The sequence below is a fragment of the Aptenodytes forsteri genome, unplaced genomic scaffold, assembly GCF_000699145.1.
Source record: "Aptenodytes forsteri isolate BGI_AS27 unplaced genomic scaffold, ASM69914v1 Scaffold23, whole genome shotgun sequence".
Lineage (NCBI taxonomy): Eukaryota > Metazoa > Chordata > Aves > Sphenisciformes > Spheniscidae > Aptenodytes > Aptenodytes forsteri.
This window is the reverse complement of record NW_008796043.1, coordinates 7195169-7214454: the sequence shown is the minus strand read 5'-3', so window position 1 is coordinate 7214454 and position 19286 is coordinate 7195169. Positions and strand designations below refer to the sequence as shown.

The 19286-nt window shown below is 35.6% G+C and overlaps 1 protein-coding gene across 2 annotated transcripts in view; it reads right to left on the bottom strand.

Moving 5' to 3' along the window:
- The window catches only part of ROCK1 (Rho associated coiled-coil containing protein kinase 1), a 93568-nt gene that overhangs the window by 55625 nt on the left and 18657 nt on the right, over nt 1-19286 (bottom strand). For both annotated transcript variants that reach the window (XM_019473759.1, XM_009285647.2), the window contains exons 2-4: nt 4946-5027; nt 1104-1204; nt 134-271 (exon numbers count right to left, since the gene is read on the bottom strand). In XM_019473759.1, coding sequence (XP_019329304.1) covers nt 134-271; nt 1104-1204; nt 4946-5027 — 321 coding nt within the window. The remainder of the gene's footprint in view (nt 1-133; nt 272-1103; nt 1205-4945; nt 5028-19286) is intronic.

Sequence of the window (19286 nt, the reverse complement as noted above, 5' to 3'; positions counted from 1 at the left end):
ATTTCCCTAACAGACCAATACAACAAAGCGGGAGTTTGAAAAGCTGAAAATGAAAACACGTAGTTCCAAGTCATGCAGTGTTGTAATAACACTATTCTATAATGACAATATTTTAAAAGGAATATCACTATACCTGAACAACCCAGGGACTATTAGCAAAAGCCATAATATCCCTTTCTTCCCAGAAGAATGCAGAATCTGATCGTTTTATCATCTCAAATTTGCTCAGAAGCTTCATGGCATACACTCTCCTTGAGGATTTATGCCTTACCTATGAAGACAAATGTGACATACAGATCATATTAGTTTGCCACATTAACATATGAACACCACCACTGAGTATATTACTTTTCCTGTTTCACTATTTAACAAGTTTTATAAGACTCTTCACATTTTTATAAAGAATTATATGTTGTAGGTCTACAGAATAATTACATTGCATTTTCTGCCAATATATGCATTGCTCTTAAAGTACTTGCTAGAACTATTCAACATAGAAGTCCGTAGGCATAACAGTTGCTTTATAATTTGTAGGTATGTCTTCAAAAGGACAAATATTGGCACCTGTTAAATACTATAAAGTTAAATCTAGAAGCATTTTCCAGAGTTCATTAGCAGACGTATACTTACTGCCATATTTCCAGTTTCTCCCACCAGTCCTCAATTTAATAAAGCAGAATGAACAAGCCTGGTTGTAATCTATCACAAACAACACACAACATCTCTCATTTGTGACAATTATGTCCACAAAACTCCGGTGTAGTCCCTGAATTGGCAGAAATTCTTCTAGTCCTGAAGATTTGTTCATGTGTCCATGTATACAGTGGCAAAGGGTAATCTTCTTGATTATGAAGAATATACATTCCACTTTATTTTAATATAGATGCATGACTACAATGCAAAATAAGTATTTGTGCATATTGAGAGTTCCGAAATATGAGAGTCTCAAAAACATTTCCATGGCATAAAAAGAAATAAAGTTTCACCGAGCTTAAGGCTATAATATTATAAGCTTTCATCTTGTGAACACTGTATTCTGAAACAGACACATGAGCAAATACTACGGAATACATTCAAAATGCACAAACAGAAACATAACTTACCAACTGAACCTCCCCAAATGCCCCTCTACCAATCACCTTCACCACTTCATAATCTTCAGCTTTCATGCGCAGATCTCTCATTTTATTTACTGTGTCTTTATCTACATGAAAGAAAATTCACATTTCATATATAATCAATTTAAACAAACCCATTCATCTCATTTCAATTTTTCATAGTTATTAGAAGATGTGCTGCTTAAAGAGGGGACTTCCTTTTGAACCTACCTTCCTATTGGAAACCTCTCTGCAAAATGCATGACCTCATTCTCATTACCATAGTAACCAAAACCTGACATAAACATAATGCAATGACTCTACTGTACAAACAAATTACCGGAGATCTTAATTTGGGATTTTCTTTTAAAATAATTACCTGCAAAAAAAAAGCTATGCAAAAATTTCATACCCAGCATGATCTTGCTTTTAAGCTGATCAGTATAAAAAGATTATTTCTAGATAAATATGCAACACATCTGAGAAAATATCATAAAGTACACATATGAGACACTTGAAGAAACTATTTTAAAAAAAGTAAGCTTTCACTTTTCTGCACTTTTAATATTCCTAATACTCAAAAAAGTAGATTTTAATTTAAAACATGCAGTGGGAATCATTGCAATTATTTATATAAACCTGTCATTCTATAAACTACAGTAATTTACAAACTCCCAGCGGGCAGATATTCTAATTCCAAATTTGGTCAAAGATTAAAACAGTCTATTTTAATCCATGTGGGTCAACACTGGCATGAGATTACACGGAAAAGCTTCATGCTTCAGTATTTCTAAAAGCAAGGAACATCTACTAAAACAGATATGCTTCTAATAAAATAAATTATGCAACTATATTTTATTTTCAAAAATATTCTAGTCATAAAAGCAAAGTTTATAAAGAAGTAAGGACAGAGGAAGAGAGAGGAGGAGAAATGTCATCTTTTATGTTCATATTTTTAAAAAATGATTAGGCAGACGACAGAAAATTATCATTAGATTTCTACCTACACTGGCTGTTATCTAAAACAAAAGCAGCATATGTACAATTAAAATTTGGTAAGATTTTATTACTGCAACAGGAACAAACATAGCTTTGTTTGAATAAATACTCTGTGACATTACTGTCTAATGTAAAGCCATCCCTTTACAATGCAGCATACCACTAGCTGACTTCAATAAATTATATTAAAATTGTAAATTCTGACAAATTATTCCACACAAGGATCAAAATATTCGGTAATTTTAAAAAAATAACGTATTGCCTTATTTGCCCTGGTGAAAACTGACCTATAGTGGAGGATGAGTAAGACTGCACGGAACTAAAATGCAGTAATTCTCATGACAACTATTTTCTAGTTCTTGTTAACTTACTGCCTAGTAATCTCACAACAAAAGGCCCATCTCTTCTGAATGAAAAATCTTGACGTTGGTACAAAAGAAAGCTAGGCACAATATTAATGCATTAAATGGTTTTCAATCACAAGCCTCGCCTACGGCTTAAACAGAATTAAGGAAAATACATCTGAAGAGCAACCTAAGCTAAGGATTTTTAAATAATGTGAACCAGGCTTGTGAGCAGTTGCAAATTGCAATTTACTGCTTGAGAGACATATGAACACTGGATTATCTTCAGACAATATGCTACAGTAACAACAGCGTTGGAAATTTGACCTCCGTATTCTAAGATCTGTTAAACAAGGTTTATCAGGCTGCAACATATTTAAATAGGCAGTTCCTTATCTCTCACTAACAGTGGAGGCCCAGCCAGCTTACACTGTGTGAACAGGTGGGGTAGCTCCCATGGCAAAAGACGGCATTCTCCAACTTGCCCTGAAGCCTGATTATAAGCTTAGATGCTGTCTTGAAAACTGAGTCCCTGCTGCAAAGCAGGGCTCTCAACCATCTTGAATATTGATTTCTGTATTCTTTTAATTCCATACGGTAGAAAATTAATAAGGTTCTACATTTGCAAAAATAACCCTCACAACCTTAGGCGGTAGAAGCAGATTTTGGAGGCTCCACAAATATACAATGTAAACCAGAGAAAAATAAGAGAGGATAAGGACTGGCTCAGAGGGCAATCAGTCTATAAAATAAAGAAAGCAAACTCCCATTTTATTTGCAATCTAGAAATTCATTTTGAAGTTCCAGAATAATGGTGCAAACTGTTTGGACAGCTAATACTGCAAAAAGATACTTTGAACAGTTTTCTCTTAAAACTAAAATAAACATGAAAATGTACATACATGTCTATTTTTTTTTAAATCAGAAATTTGAGACAAACTAGACTTCACAGTTCCCTCTAAGGCCACTACTCGCAGATCCACAGCTTGCTTTCATATTTCAGCAAACACAGCAAGATTACTGTTCTAAAGGCAGTCTGAAGTGAAATAATATGGTCTGTTCTCCACCTTCATATTACCACAGATCTCATCTTACACAGTATATTATTTATACCTACAAGATATTAATTATCAGACTGTAAATGTAAGTTTTCTTTTCCTTGACTCAGCCCCAAATGCAAAAGTGAAGCTTTTTAAGACTCACTAATGATTTCACTATTCATAAAAATTACATTCAAATTATCTGTTGCAGTATTTTCTTTGCCTAATACAACTTCTCTTTTCTCCAAGTGTTTCACCACACCTTCTCTGTAAATAACTGAGGATACAAAATGTGCATGTAACATGGTGTACGATATCAAATATAGTTTGAACTGTGAAAAGTTAAACAGAACGTTTGAACTTAGGCCCTTCAGCAACCAGCTTACGTGCAAGTGAGCTGTCAACTAGACCTAGTGGATTCATATATTCCCATAAATAGGGAATAATATAAAATAAAACCCACAAATTCATTATCATTGCTTACAGTTGCACCAAGTAAACATTTGAAAACACCTTGGAAACAGAAACAAAAACAAATTTCAATGAAGCAACGACAAAAATTATTTTAGTCAAATTACTTTATATTTGCCACAAAAGCCACTTATTACAACATTTAATTGAGATGCTTAAGCCTGTAAAAATCTAACAACATTAGTTTAAGTTCAAGGTTTGCCCATTCAGTCCACGGGCAGAAGCAAGTCTCAAATCAGCAAACATCTCTGCCATGATTTCCAGAATTTGTCAGTTTGGCAGCCTTTAGAAAAGACTTAACTCTTAAATGCCTTTTTGTTTGGTTTTGTTTTTTTTTTTCTAATTATGAAAATTATGGAACTATGACTTCTATAAAAAAATCAACTTTATTAATTTAGAATGTGCAGGAAATCTGGTAGTGGAAAAATACAGAGTAAATGCCGACAAGAATTCTGCAGGCACATCAGCTGCATGCACAAGTAAATACAGCAGCTATGCAGTATAAGGATTTCATGGGATAATGAAGAGAGGCCTTTTATACTAAAAAAAAGTCTACAAAACATGCTCCAGTCTGTCAGTGAACAAATTTTTAATATGATTTCTTGACACTGTATACATGTTATGTCATTTGACTGTTAATTGCTTATGATATATTAGTACATGAAATTACAAAGCAAGTTATAGGAATCCAGAGGGTTACCAAGAACAAAGATAACACGCCTTTCTCTTAAAAGGCTTTGTGCCACTGAAAACAATGCCATTTACAGTGGCAACAAACTTGGACATTGCTGGGGATTAGATTTGTATAAGTAGCCAGTAGTCAGTTCTCACTGAGAAATAAATAGTCAGACTCTTAAAACAACTTGCACCCAAAAAACTTAATGCACTCCAAATCCCTAGTTGCCTTTCAAAAAGCTAGAACCGCTTTGATTTTTTATTTTTGCAGGTATTTATAGTCTTTTGTTATTTAGTAACTGAAACATTAAATACTTACACCTGTTTAAGAAGTTATCAATGTTTTTGTTTTTTCTTAAGGCAGGAAAATCCAAGTCATATACCAAAGCATCTAATCCATCCTGGGGGAAAAAAAAAAAAAACAACAACCAAGCAAAATTAAGTGTTTGGAAAAATAATTACACATGCTGCTAACTGAAAAGACAAGATAAAAACAGTTGTCCCTATTAATTTTCCATACAAATGAAATTATTCACATTTATTTAATGATTCAGTTAGCAGTTACATGAAACAGCTGTTACTCCTCCACTTCCATTACTCTTCAAAATTTAATTTCCATCCATCCCAAAACAGATATACTTCTATGAATTACTAATTACCTTAATTAGCTCCACATTTACATGAAAAAAATTATTTTTTCCAAATATGAAAACAACAAATAGCAGTTCTAATGAAGTTCATCAATGTTAAAAAGTCAATGTATCACACAGTAGGCACTTGAACATTAAGTGGCAACCAGCAAACAGGACAATGATGGTAATTTAATTCCAAGAGTCAACCCCCACTTTTTAGTCATTGAATTCAGACGGAATTTTCATGAACAAAATATTGGCTTTATGCATTCTCACTTAAAACTAGGAATGAACAGCCACAAGCCCATCTGGCATTACTACCATGGAATACATCCCTATGAACAAAACCAAAACAAAACAAAAACCACCAAAACCCAACAGAAAAATACAACAATAACAAAGAAGATAGTTTTAAGGTCTTGTTAAGTGCCATAAACTTCCTGACTTAAAGTTTAAGTCTAAATTTTACAACAGGTATATATGATTCTTCAGTGGATTGCGTCTTCTCAGAGAAAAACTAAGCAAGGTATTTTGGTTGAAAACCACAGATATGGTATCTAATGAAGAACAATCAAGTATTCTAGGGAATTATATCACAAAGAATCAAAGAGCGTTAGGGAGTCTTCCTTCTCAACTAGGTAATGTTTAAGTGACAGCTGCAAAAATAGAGAGGAACGTCATAAAATACAAATTGATAGATGTTAACAAAGCATGCCGGGAAGTACTGCTATTTACTTGTCCAACTCCTACCTACATGTCTATGCCATCTGTTTTTGACCTGTTGGGAGTGAGATACTAGACCAGACATATCTTTGATCTGGTCAGTTCAGATCTGATTAGACCTAATTTGACTGTTTTCAGCTTTTATAAAATTATGCAACACAGGATTGAAAGCTGATCCATCCATCTTTGACTCCTACATCCATCAAGTAGCTATGCCTGAAGAAAAGCTAGAGTATAAGCTTATTGAAAGCTTGTTTTCCAGGAATATGTATTAAAGCTTTAACACACTTGATCTAGATTAAAAAAAAAAAAACAACAGTCTTTGATCCCTCACTTCAAATTCAAACCTATTTTTTCCCCCTCAATCTATAGGAGACTTTAAGCTATAAAAAAAGCTATACAAAGGGAAACACAGAAGCATGGCTATTTTAATTGGTATCACTGGTGAACAAATAGGGAGGAGGAGCACACAAGCTCAACAGTGAGAAGGCAATGCCGGTTGAAAGTGGTGCAAGTCATAGAGATGGGAATATACTAGAGAGTTTTAGCAAGAATGATTAGGAGAAAAAGGATGAAGGCCAAATGCAAGGAGACACGATCGTTATTCTTGAGGGCTGCAGAGATAACTCATCTCTCAGCTTTCTAGTTAGCATCTTGCTCAATCTCTCAATATGCCATCTGATTTTTTTCCTAATACAGAAAGGAAGGAACATCTTTCCTTCAAGACCTATAGTAGCCAAACCCTCCTCCTCCTCTTAAAAAAAAAGGATACTAAGACATCATTATAATAGGCAACCATACATCCAATAGTTTAATACGTTCTATTAAAATAAGAAGGCCTCATTTTTATGATGGATTTTTTCCCCACTTGGATGGGTTCGATATATTTTTAGTACATATCTTCTTTAAACACAGCACACCCTGTACTTCTTAGAAACACATATTGTAGCTTAGAGGTATTTTCAGCTAACACTAAGTTCTACCTTATTCTGTCATTACAGAGCAATTTTCCTGTTTAGCTTTGAGGTCTACACAGACATTTTTCTTTTATGTTAATAGGGAAATTAAATTACTAAAATAAATTGGTTTATAAAAGCAAACATATGACTTCCACTTACATCTTACATGGTAACAGTATTTCAGAGGTGATTAAAAAAGAACAGGAGAAAAAACTTCCTTTATAATGTCCTTCACTCAAACAGTTTCATGGTCTGATATAGTCTTTTCTGTATCACATTCGCTTAATGAAATCATCAATAGTTTCATAATCTATTTAAAATACCTCATTTTATCCTGAAATTAAAAAGAGGCATACTAGGGAGCCATTACAATGTACAGAGAGTTCTTCCATACGACACCAACGTTTCCACATATTCTGTTGGCTTGGTTTCGTTCATTACTATACCACATTTACAAGTTTCAAAAGAACAGATATATGGAGTAAAATCAAAGGTCAGTCTGGACGCATATACTGCCTCCGGAGATGACAATAAGGGTGTCTAGGAAAGAGGATATGAACAAGTCAAGCATACGGTAGTACTGCTCTGGTGTATTTGTGAGCCAGGAATGGCATTGTCATAGTTAACAGCTCTAGCCAGAATTTTCTTCAGTGATTTTGTCTAAACATTTTCTGTATTTGTTTTAGTCTCCTGCATTTACAGCATCATGTAGATATGAATTCCACCGCCTACAGGCTGTGTGAAAGTGTACCTCATTTTGAGCTTGCCATTCTTCAGTCACAAAAGGAACTGACTCTTTACCCACCTGCCCCAAGACACAGCTTTACACACTTCCATCACTTCTCCCTTGGTCATCTCTCTTCCAATTATCCTTGTATGAAAGCTACTCCAATTCCCACCACCACCACCCTCCAGTGCTTTTTTATTTCTACTATATACTTTTTGAATTGGGGGGAAACTGCAAATAGTATTTGTAAGTTGCGAGCACACCATAAGTACACGATGCAATACAATGTCTCCTGTTCTTCATTAAATTTTAAGTTATTAAACTGAAATATCTGGTTAATTTTTATAGACACTGTGTACTAAATTGATTCTTTCACACAACTAGGTACTATAAATCAAAGCTAGCTCAACATTCAACAACAGAAGTACGTAAAGATGAGAGGTTTTTCTCCCATGCATTCACTCAACATTCATCAATGCTGAATATTTCACCTACCACTTTTAATCACCCAGGCACCAACGAATATTAATTTCTTCTGTGATTTGCTATAGCTTTAATTTTTACTACTTTATCATCATTTATTAATCATTATTCACCATTTTAGATCAATTATGACTGTGAAATAGCACAGACCTGTTAGACTCTGTTACTCATCTCTCTGTTTTGAATAAACTGATCACCAGGTCTCACTTCATTCATTCACAAAACAAGCCTAGCCCAAAGCAGTTTAATTCTGATAAAAACTTCAAATGAAGAGCCTCATCAAAAGCTTTTTGTTATCCTCACACTCAGCAATTACTTCAAGGAACTCCACTAGGTTTGCAAAGTATGACTTTCTTCCACAATACACACGCTAGCTCTTCCCCATCGTAACACCTGTGGGCTCACTTGTTCTGCCGCTGGGCTGGGGGCTCCTGCATTATCCACAAGATTTTTTCCTTCAATAGAAAAGATAATAAAACAGCTACATATTTACCATCTTCCCTACTACTGCTGTCAAAACAGTTTTAAGCACTAACGCAGATGAACACTAAGGTTATACACACACTTATATGCCTTAATGAGACACAATCAGATACAAAAAAGATGGATAAATATCAAGCAGTCTCAACATTTCAGCAATCTTAGTCTGTGCCATTTTGTCCAAAAAACTTTTCTAGTACCGCTTTAGCTTGAGAGAGATCCTCCGGCATGAACACTGTAAAGAAGGATTCCAGTATGGAAACTCCTCTAAGCTTCTTTATGAAGAAATGTGCAGAAAGATTTCTGCAACAGCCTTTTCCTTTACTTTCCCTTCAGTTTTTCTAAAAATTTAGAATGCAATAACATAAAAGTTATCATTAACATACACACTAACTACACAGTCTATTAGCACTGAATTTCTCAGGCTGTTATGCTAACTTCTTTTCATTAGGTTCCGCTAAAATGTATTGGTTTTCTTCAGTTTGACTTAAGCAGTCCCATATTAATTGGATTTTTTCCCACATTTTGGTCTAAAGCTATTTCCAAAGTTTTAATGCATCAAATTGTCAGTTCTACCATGACTATGGTAGACTGCCTCAAATTGTCAGTTCTACCATGACTATACTAGACTGCCTCACTCTGTAACTACATTCCTTAATCTCAAAACTCACTACAACTATGTAATGCTGGTTTTATTCAGATGTAAAAATTAATATTAATGCAGTTTTATAGCGAAATTTACTGTTAGGATATTTCAAAATATACTGCATCAAGCAACTTCAGTTCAGCAAAACATTATCTCAGGATCCACAAGTGATGTAAAGTCAAAAATATAGTATATGATCTATATTATCGGGGTACAGTTATAGCATCTTTATATTTTGAATTTTTTAATTCATACACATTTCATTATGACATAGTATCATCTAGTGAAAGCACATGATAAAGAAAAATGTATTAAATCCAGTTGACACTTTGTTATTGAGACACTTGTTTATTTTACTATTTATCTAGCATTCAAAGAACTAAAAAAAAAAACTTAATGGGTATTACCAGCATACAAAATTTGCATTCCTTGGACCAACTGGCAGTTACCCATGTTTAAAGTCTTTGCTACTTTTCCTTTTTTGGAGAGACCAAAATAAGCCTTAAGATCTACAACTCTAACTATCCATATTTTAGTTCCCTGTATTGTAGCCATTTTCCTAATTACTTCTATAGTACTAAAGCTTCCTCCCATACTTTAAATCAACAAACCTGACTGAACTTCATTTTCATGTGTTCATCATAATTTGTCATAATACCCTGTCATACATAAGCGATCTCTGTGGTCAATCATAGATACTGAAACAGCCTATTTAAGTGCTATAAGCGAGAAGCTAGATTTTTATATCCCATTTTCAAACACGCGTGAAAAGTAATACCTCAACTCCATCATAAAAAAAAAATTAGAAGTTTCTTTGAATCGTTTGAATTATCAGATCTTTGAATTGTCAGAAGAACCTGGAGAGACTGGAGAAACTGGCAGAGAAGAATCTCATGAAGTTCAACAAAAGGAAATGCCAAGTCCTGCACCGGGGGAGGGACAGCCCCAGGCACCAGTACATGCTAGGGGGGTGCTGACCAGCTGGAAAGCAGCTCTGCCAAGAAGGACCTTAGGTCCTGGTAGACAAAGTGACCATGACCCAGCGATGTGCCCTTACAGCAAAGGCAACCAACAGCATCTTGGGCTGCATTAGGCAGAGTATTGCCAGCAGGTCAAGGGAGGTGATCCTTCTCCTCTACTCAGCACTGGTGAGGCCACACCTGCAGTGCTGGGTCCAGTTGTGGGCTCCCCAGTACAAGAGAGACATGGACATACTGGAGCAAGTCCAGCAAAGGGCCACAAAGATAATGAAGGGACTAGAGCATCTCTCATACTATGAGGCTGAGGGAGCTGGGACTGTGCAGCCTGGGGAAGAGAAGGCTCGAAGGGGGAATCTTACCCATATGTATAAAATGGGAGAGAATTAAGAAGATGGAGCCAAACTCTTCTCAATGGTGTCTACTGACAGGACAAAAGGCAATGAGCACAAATTAAAAACCAGGAGATTCCATCTGAACACAAGAGAACACTTTTTTTTACTGTGTAGGTGGTCAAATACAGGTTGCCCAGAGAGGTTGTGGAGTCTCCATCTGTGGAGATGTTCAAAACCTGACTGGACATGGTCCTGGGCAACCTGCTCTAGCTGACCTTGCTTGAGCAAAGGTGTTGGACTAGATGATCTTAAGAGGTCCCTTCCAATCTAAACAGTTCCATTTTGCCTACAACACCAAGCTATGCTTTTGGTTTGCATAAAGGTAGGTAAAAGGTAGTTCCTGCAATGAATTATTCTATCAAAAATTTCCTTTAATTCCCTACCAGTGGGGCATGTGATAAACAAGACGACCTTGTTACAAGGCTTAGTTTTGCATGATTCACATTTTTCAGCCCTCCAAGTAAGTCCAGAGCAGCCATTACTCCTTTGTGACAAGGACTGGCTTTTTCTGATGCTACTGACTGAATCAAGAGAAAACCTTGGACCCCTCCTTCAATATTTACTGTTTTAGGGAATACCCTACCGCAACTTCACTGGTAAGGAAAAACACACACAGTCCTGTTCTGGTCTTTCCTCTGGTGCCCAACATTAATACTTTTTTTTAAATGAGCTTTTTTTTTTTTATTAAATGAGCAAGTGTAAATTTACCTGAGAAACAAGTACTGACTAGATCTATACAACTCACTCGTTTCAGGCAAGAACACCGTTTGAATGCCAACTTTCAAGCCAATGCCAATAGTGCTACATTTATCTATCTACCTCTGATCAAGTACACAAGATCCCTCTACCTAGTTTTAAGTTAATCACATTCATACATTTTGCTGTCCAGAGAACAGAAAACCACAATTTAGTACTTCATCTTTAAAGCAGACAAGTCAATGTAGACAGTTAAGACACTTCACTTAAGAATTTTCATTACGTTGTTAGACTAGGTAAAGTATACAAACTGACATATGAGCCTGAGTACAAGGCATTGATTCATCGCCCATTCTTGTTGCCAGCATGAGACAATTCTACAGAGCTCGTTACTTCTTAATATCTTGCAATACTCATAAACAGCTTTTGCAAATTTAGGTTAAATACATAGCCTTTCACAAAGAAAATTTTTTTAACTCAGTGAAGAGCTAAGGGTTTAACTCAGTAAAGATTTAAAATCTCAATAAGGAGATCTTGAAACCTTAAGGCAGGACTATTGAAAGCAGTATGGATTATTGCTTTCTTTTCAGCCTTTTTAAAGAGTTATTCCATGTGTAGTTGCAAACTTCACCCATACCACATTCTGTGTAGTTACATATATAAGTACACGTACTTGCATTCTGTTCAAACATCAACTGTTGAACATTTTTACTGACAAATTCCTAGAGTATACACTTACTACATGACTCAGTAAATTATTAATTAATACCAACATGTCAATATATAGATACACACACACATATATCAAAATACACACAGTCACTAACACCAGAGCCCACAGACCTCTCAATATTGTTAATATCCATATTAGCACTGAAGGAAGCCTCAGGTGCAAGTCTACAGACAGGTATACATACAAGTAGTAATGCTCTTTCACAGGCATGTAGTTTCTCTGAGTATTGCTGTTTTTCCACTGCAGCAATGAATCCTACCACCTGAAACATCTCCTAAAATAAACTAAAATAAGATGCAGTGCAAATCTGTGAAATCAGCTCATATACAGTAAGCATGCAAGAGTAATATCAGTATCCAGTACACATATAATTCAGAGAACCTACAAGCCTCGGGCTTCCACTAAAACTGAGGGCAAGTCATAGCTTCTTCACACCAGAGCCCCCCTCTGTCCACTGACTAGATGCAGGAACCTTGGATCCATAGATCTGTTCTGAATGACACCTATTCAAGGCACTATTTTATGCCTAAAATTATGGAAAGTTCACATTGTCTGAAGATGCATTCCAGACAATGTATTTCAGCGGAGATTTTCTTCCCCTCCAAACTCAAACTTCTAACACTAAATTACAACACTGATTTCCCTACACTAGGATATTTTATTGTGCTTAATAGTCTTTACGTCCAAACTTCAATTTATTACATTAGTGTTTTATTATTTCAATTTAGCATCAGAATTAATTCCATTTAATATCACATCTTTAAGAACAACTTTCAGATGAGAGAGCAGTGTCTTTAAGGAAGATGAAGAATCTAGACCAAAATATCACCAAGAATATATTTCAGTAAAATTTATGCAGAAACAGGTACAATAGATCTTGCTTGAAAATAGTTCAGGGAGATGTATAACAGCAGCAAAAGCTGATTGCTATCAAGTCAAATTATATTATTTCATTTTGCAGCAAGTGAGATCTCTGGATATTTGCAGCTTATTTTCCTTAAAAAAGGTTCACTTGCACGGGTTGATACGCTCTGTGGGCAAGTTTCACGAACTACAAAGTTTCTATACCAAATGTGGCACATTCTGCCATCAATAGAATACCTTACGTAAAAAGACTAAGACAGTTGTATAACTATCTAGAGGGCTACATAGATTCCTGATATTTTAATAATGTGTAGAAAATAAGAAAAATAGATGGCATACTTTAGGTTTAAATGATTTATCAAGCCATGTTTGTCTCACACTAAGATTAAATAAAGCGTAAGTACAGCTTCTTAGAACTGCCCTTTTCAGCAAAACTGTATAAAATGTGTTGAACACAAGTACACTTAAAGCTTATATATTTAAATAGTGACAAAAGAAGAGGGAGTACTGGAAGTTAAAGAACTGACTGATGTTTATCACCACGGAAGCAGCATTCCACAGCGACTTCAGCACTTGGCATTAGGAAGTGCCTCATAGGTCTAGAGTTCCCAGCTACTGTAACTGCAGCTGGAGATGAGCAGCCAACCTGACATACAGCAGAGTAACACTATCCACAGAAATACCTCGTGGGAGGAAAAAGTAACCTCGCATCCTTTCGAGTTCTCAAAGTTACCATATTCACCAAAAATATAAGGCAAGCTCTGTTCCCTCACCTAAAATGTAAAGTAATTACTTAAGAAAATTTAAAAAAAAAAAAAGCCAAATCTCACTTGTAAATTACATCAGCAAAAGTCCTTTCAGGTCCCTACAGCTTTCTTGGTTATCCTGGGAGGACAGATTCTTCCACAGGCAGTGCATATAGATCTACTGCTTCTGGTTTAGATGTCCTAATGTTTTCATTTTAAACACACACACTTATAACTACCAATTTAGACCAATGGGAGTCAACTCTAAGGAACACTCACTAGAAAGCAAAAGATGGACAAAAATTAACACTATGGATGCAAATACCAGTACATAACTTCCCTACAATAAAATGGTATAGAAGACAGACAGATCAGAGACATGAAAGAATAAAGAGAAACTGTCCCAGTCCCAGGTGAAAAGTCTTAGGCTTCTCTGGGCAGCAGCCTGCAAGGAATCAGGTAAAGACTTTAACGAAAGGAAAGCAACTGCACAACTCCATTAAGAAATAGTGGTATTTAGCAAAGGAAACTGAACCCCCAACACATCTGTTGCTTGGGAAATTGCTGTCTGCCTCTCAGATTTTTTTCCAGGCAGGTATCCATGAAGCCAGAGTTCAGGAAGTAAGCTTTAGTCAGTTGGACAAGATGGGAATTAGCAAGATACCAACATGTTTGTAAGAAGAAACATAACACATTATTGCAAACAACATAAATAAAAGTGCATTAGCTCTTGTAAAAGCTGTTTAATATGCAAAGCAACCTTAGATCTCTTAGCTTAACACATTATGGTAAAAGTAGAGTACGTTCTCCCATCAATAGCTTAAACTGCTGCCTCTAGCTGCCCCACTATACCTTTGTCTGAAAAGTGTTCTCTGCTATGAAAAAAAACCAAACCAAACAACATTACCAGCAAAGTTTACAATATAGTAAGTCAGTGGAAAGGTAACTAATTTTTCTATAAAGCAACAATACCTCATCAGCCATATAGTACCTGTTGTCACCTGACCTGCGTTATGTTTGCTGCAGACAAAACTGTGTGTTAACTACAGATATAAACAATAAGCTATAAAACAATAAAAAGGCAAGTTCTATCTTTAGCCTTGACAACTCAGTCTCTGGAGATTATATTAGTTCAATAACTATGTTTTAGAAAAGACTCTCCAAAAAGCTTTATCAAAGAAGAAAAAAAAACCTCTATTACTAGTAATACCATCTAGCCCACAAAAAAGAACACAGCGACTGGAGACAGAGGCTAGACAAACTGAGAGAAAGACAAAAAAGTACTTATTTTTTTAAACAGAGGGCAGCCAATTAATTGAATAACTTTCCAAGAAAGAGTGAGAACATAATAATTTTTCCAGCAGTCTGGAAACACTGCACAAAATCTCCCCTACCCCCCCACCAAAAGGGAAATTCTTCGCTAAAACTCTAGAACAAGTCAAAACACTTTTTCAATTAGAGGTGAATAGCCATGACAGCAGTCCAAAAATGGAGGTTATGAAAGAATTATACTAAAAACACTTTATAGAAACTGAAACAGTAATTTCTAAAGCTATATGCCTTTCTTTAGCGTCACATGCAACCCACAGTCCGCAAAAAAAACAGGGAACTTGTGCATAACTCAGAGTTATCAACTCTGAGAAGCTTCTCTGATTGTGCAATCTCCTGTCAGAGCTCTAGCTACATTTCTGCAATAAACATTCCATCACAAGCAATCACACGTCAAACAGATATTTGAAATATGCAACTAAACAAGAACTTAACACTACTTAAGAATTTGTGCATCATTATGCAGTTTCATAATGCAAACCCTAGCAAAGCCCATGGACTTCTTTTTCATGTATTGATTAAAAGAAAAACTTCACTTTCAATAAAACAGAAGATTTATGTATACATAAACCCAATTTGTTTTCTATATTTATTCTTTTTTCCATGATGAATATAGCCACAAGAATGATTTTAAAGTAATGGGGTTTTTTTTAAAAAGGTAATAAAAATTCCATGAGAATTATTTTAGATATAGACAAGTTACTTCTACTGCCAAGTACTAATATTCTTCAGAATTTACAGGATTTTGTTACTAACAGGAACAAAACAGCAAGTTTTTCACATTTTTCAGGGATTTGCACTGCTAATATAGAACAAAACACTTCTGCTAAGAAATTGTTTCCAGATTCCAGAATCCAATGCATTAAATTTATAAATTGACCTACAACAACATGCTTTTACCCCCTACCTTTAAGCAATTAAAAAAAAAAGATGTGATAAAGAGACATGCTCTCTTTTTCAAAATCCACCTGAAGAAAAAATTATAACATGTACAGACAATGCCATTAGTAACACAATTTTTAATTAATACTGCATGTTTAAGTGTATTTTCAAGCCACTAATAGTGGCTACTTTCAGGTCAAGAAATACTTCAACAGTATATAAAACCAGTCTCTTCTAAGCACTCTTTTTACCCTTTCTGACACCATAGTACAGTCATGACTAAGATCTTGAACGCTTTGGACTGCATGTAAAAAAAAAGAGAGGTGTAACTACAAAGTCAAAAACCTACATGAAAACATGATTCCATATTCAAGTACAGAAATGACAGAACTGAACCAAAGCTGTCCATAGAAACTTAGGGTGGCTTTTTCCAATTGCAAGTTTCTCACATGATAATCAGTAAGGGTTTTATCATATGTAACACTGCAAGAATACAAGTCAGTTTACCTGGGATTTTCAAGTACAGTATTTCAAGACTAGAGGAAGAGAGGAACTATTATAATTTCATCAGTAGGATCCAACACTTTTGATTTTGAAAGGGCCCGGAGATGTTGTGATTTATTAGGTTTCCAGTTCGTTTAGGGAGATGCAAATAAGTTTTTCTATGTTCCTTTCAAGTCTTGAGACTCAAGCTTGAGGAAAACTAAAGCCATTGACTTCACATACCAAGAAACAAAGTATGTCCCAACAGTTCCAATACAGTTGCTCAAGCATGAGACACAGACAGCAGAACTTCGTAAAACAGTAGTATTCAACTTTTAGAACACTGGGTATTCTCACCAAGCTTATATACTGCTACCATAGCGATGAAAAATACTAAAATGCTAAGAAATAGCTGAAAAACAACTCTTCCACCAAGTTTTCCAGCTACATTAATATGAACAAGTGAGTCAGTCAGCTCTTCCCTAAAACTATTCTCCCCACATAACACTCCAGAACTTGGGAAAAACACACCCCCACCCAAAGAGGATGCAGTAGATTGATATATGTCCTCCAAAGGCACGATTTTCTTTTAGATTTAGAAGAGGGGAGAAAACAAATCTTAGCCCAACAGGAAAGAGAGCCAGGGCTGTCTGGACCATTGCCACTACCATGGAATCTTGTCAAAGTCTCTCCTGCCTGTCCTTACAAGGGAGCAAGGCTGAGCTTGGACTGATTAACTTAATCTCTACAGGAGATGAGGGTGAGCAATGTTTTTGTCACACCATAAAAGCCTGCCATGAAACAAATCAGAGCACACTAACATTACGTTTTCTGTTCCTCCGTCCCACAGACCATTTTGAGTAGCTGTCATTTAGTTTCTCATTAAGCAGAGAGCAAAACTGATGAAAACATGTTTTCTGAAAAATAAAACAAAAGCTAATGAAAGGCTATGTTTGACTTGCGTGCAACTTCTACATGATTTTTTTCCCAGCATTTGTTTTATGAAAGCATTTTTCCAACATCTAACTAAAAAAAAAGCCACAAAAAAGCACTACTTTCTTGGAAATCTACATGAACTAAGGGACACTGTGCTATCTGTGTGTGTGTATATATATATATATAACCAGTGGTTCAAAAGCCATGTCCAGTCAGGTCAGGTAGTATCTGCTACTTACCATTCATATAAACTCTATGTTTGTAGAACACCTAGTAAAGCAGGTTCCCAATTTCTAAATACTACAAAATATCAACAAGTGATATTCCAGAACATAACTGAAGAGCAGTAATAATATCTCAAGAATTCAGAGTTATACTTTGGTCAGACCCCCTGTACTTCGCTTTCCAGAAGTCCCTGCTGGACCACAGAGCCAATTTCTGAAGAACTACATAAATACATGCATGTAAACAGTCATTTTGGAAACAGATACTTGTTACCAACCATGGTCATTTTATAACTGAACATACTTACCTAGCCACCGAGACTTAAGAGGAAATTAAGAAAACAGTTACATCTTTTGTGGTATTCAAACAGAACGCACTGGCACTGAAGTAAACTGTTACTAAAGTTAACTAAACTCTGAATTACAGATAAGCAATTTGATTTAGAAAAGGAATAAAACCAACCATTTGGCATTAGGAGAAGTCTAACAGCAGGAAGTGTGCGTGTGTGTGTGTGTACATTCTGTATACATACATTCACACATCCCAAACAATAAGCCCTTAAAAACTATCAAAAAAACCTGACCTATCACTCTTATTTTGATTCACATTTTAAAAATTGCTTGCTTGGCAAGAGAAATGAAGGACCAAAAACTGCAACAGACACACACACTCTTTTGCACTTGAAAAATTACAAGCAGTTCATGATGCAAAGCTCTATGCTTAAGACAAAGTCTTCAGAGATGACAAGAAATGCAGCATTTCATCTAATAGTATCATGTAAAACACACTCAAGAAAACCCCTACTTGCTTCAGTCAAGATACCTCATTGTATGACTTGGAGTGAACAAAAAAGAACTGAATTTCCTCTCTTTTTTGAATCACTGTAGATCAACTTTAAGATCACATCACACACAAATGTTTAGAGCTTTCTTTCTGGCTCCTTCCAATTTGGATTTAAGAGACAAGCATGTGAGCTGGTCCTCTCTTAATAATTTTGTCCCTTTACCTACCTACCGAACTATGACATGAGAAAACTCAACTCTTATATAATCTTTATATAATCTTACCTCACTGAAAAACCTCTTAATCCATTTATTCTCTGGAAGATAAGTGACACTTAGTCCAGTTTAACAGATTAATTTAAAAGCCAATTTTTATAAATGAGAATGCAGGTTGAAAGATGACTATATCACTTATGATATCATTGACTATACCTCTTATTTGTACATATTGCTGTAAGGAAATAAGAATACAGCAGAAGATTAACATCGAGCCAAACCAAACCCATCTATGAACAGACAAGTTATTCCTTCTGAAAACCAATATGAAAGTTCATGGCTGTCCAGAAGACAAGAGCAAGAAAGTTCAGGAAAAGAGCTGAGTGGAGTAGTTCTAAATTCTCACATGCTGTTTCTACATAAAAGTTAAGATTAAACTTAAGATTAAAAAGAAAATCTTCTGAAGATCCTACAACCTGACTCACTCTGGTTCCAGACATCGTTCAATATCGTGAGCATGTCAAAAACATATTTTGATTTTTAATTACCAAAATGCCAAAGCCATCAATAAGTATGGCAAAGCCAGCAGTAAGATCTTAGAATCATAGAATCGTTTAGGTTGGAAAAGACCTTTAAGATCATCAAGTCCAACCGTTAACCTAGCACTGCCAAGTCCACCACTAAACCATATCCCGAAGCACCACGTCTACACATCTTTTAAATACCTCCAGGGATGGTGACTCAAC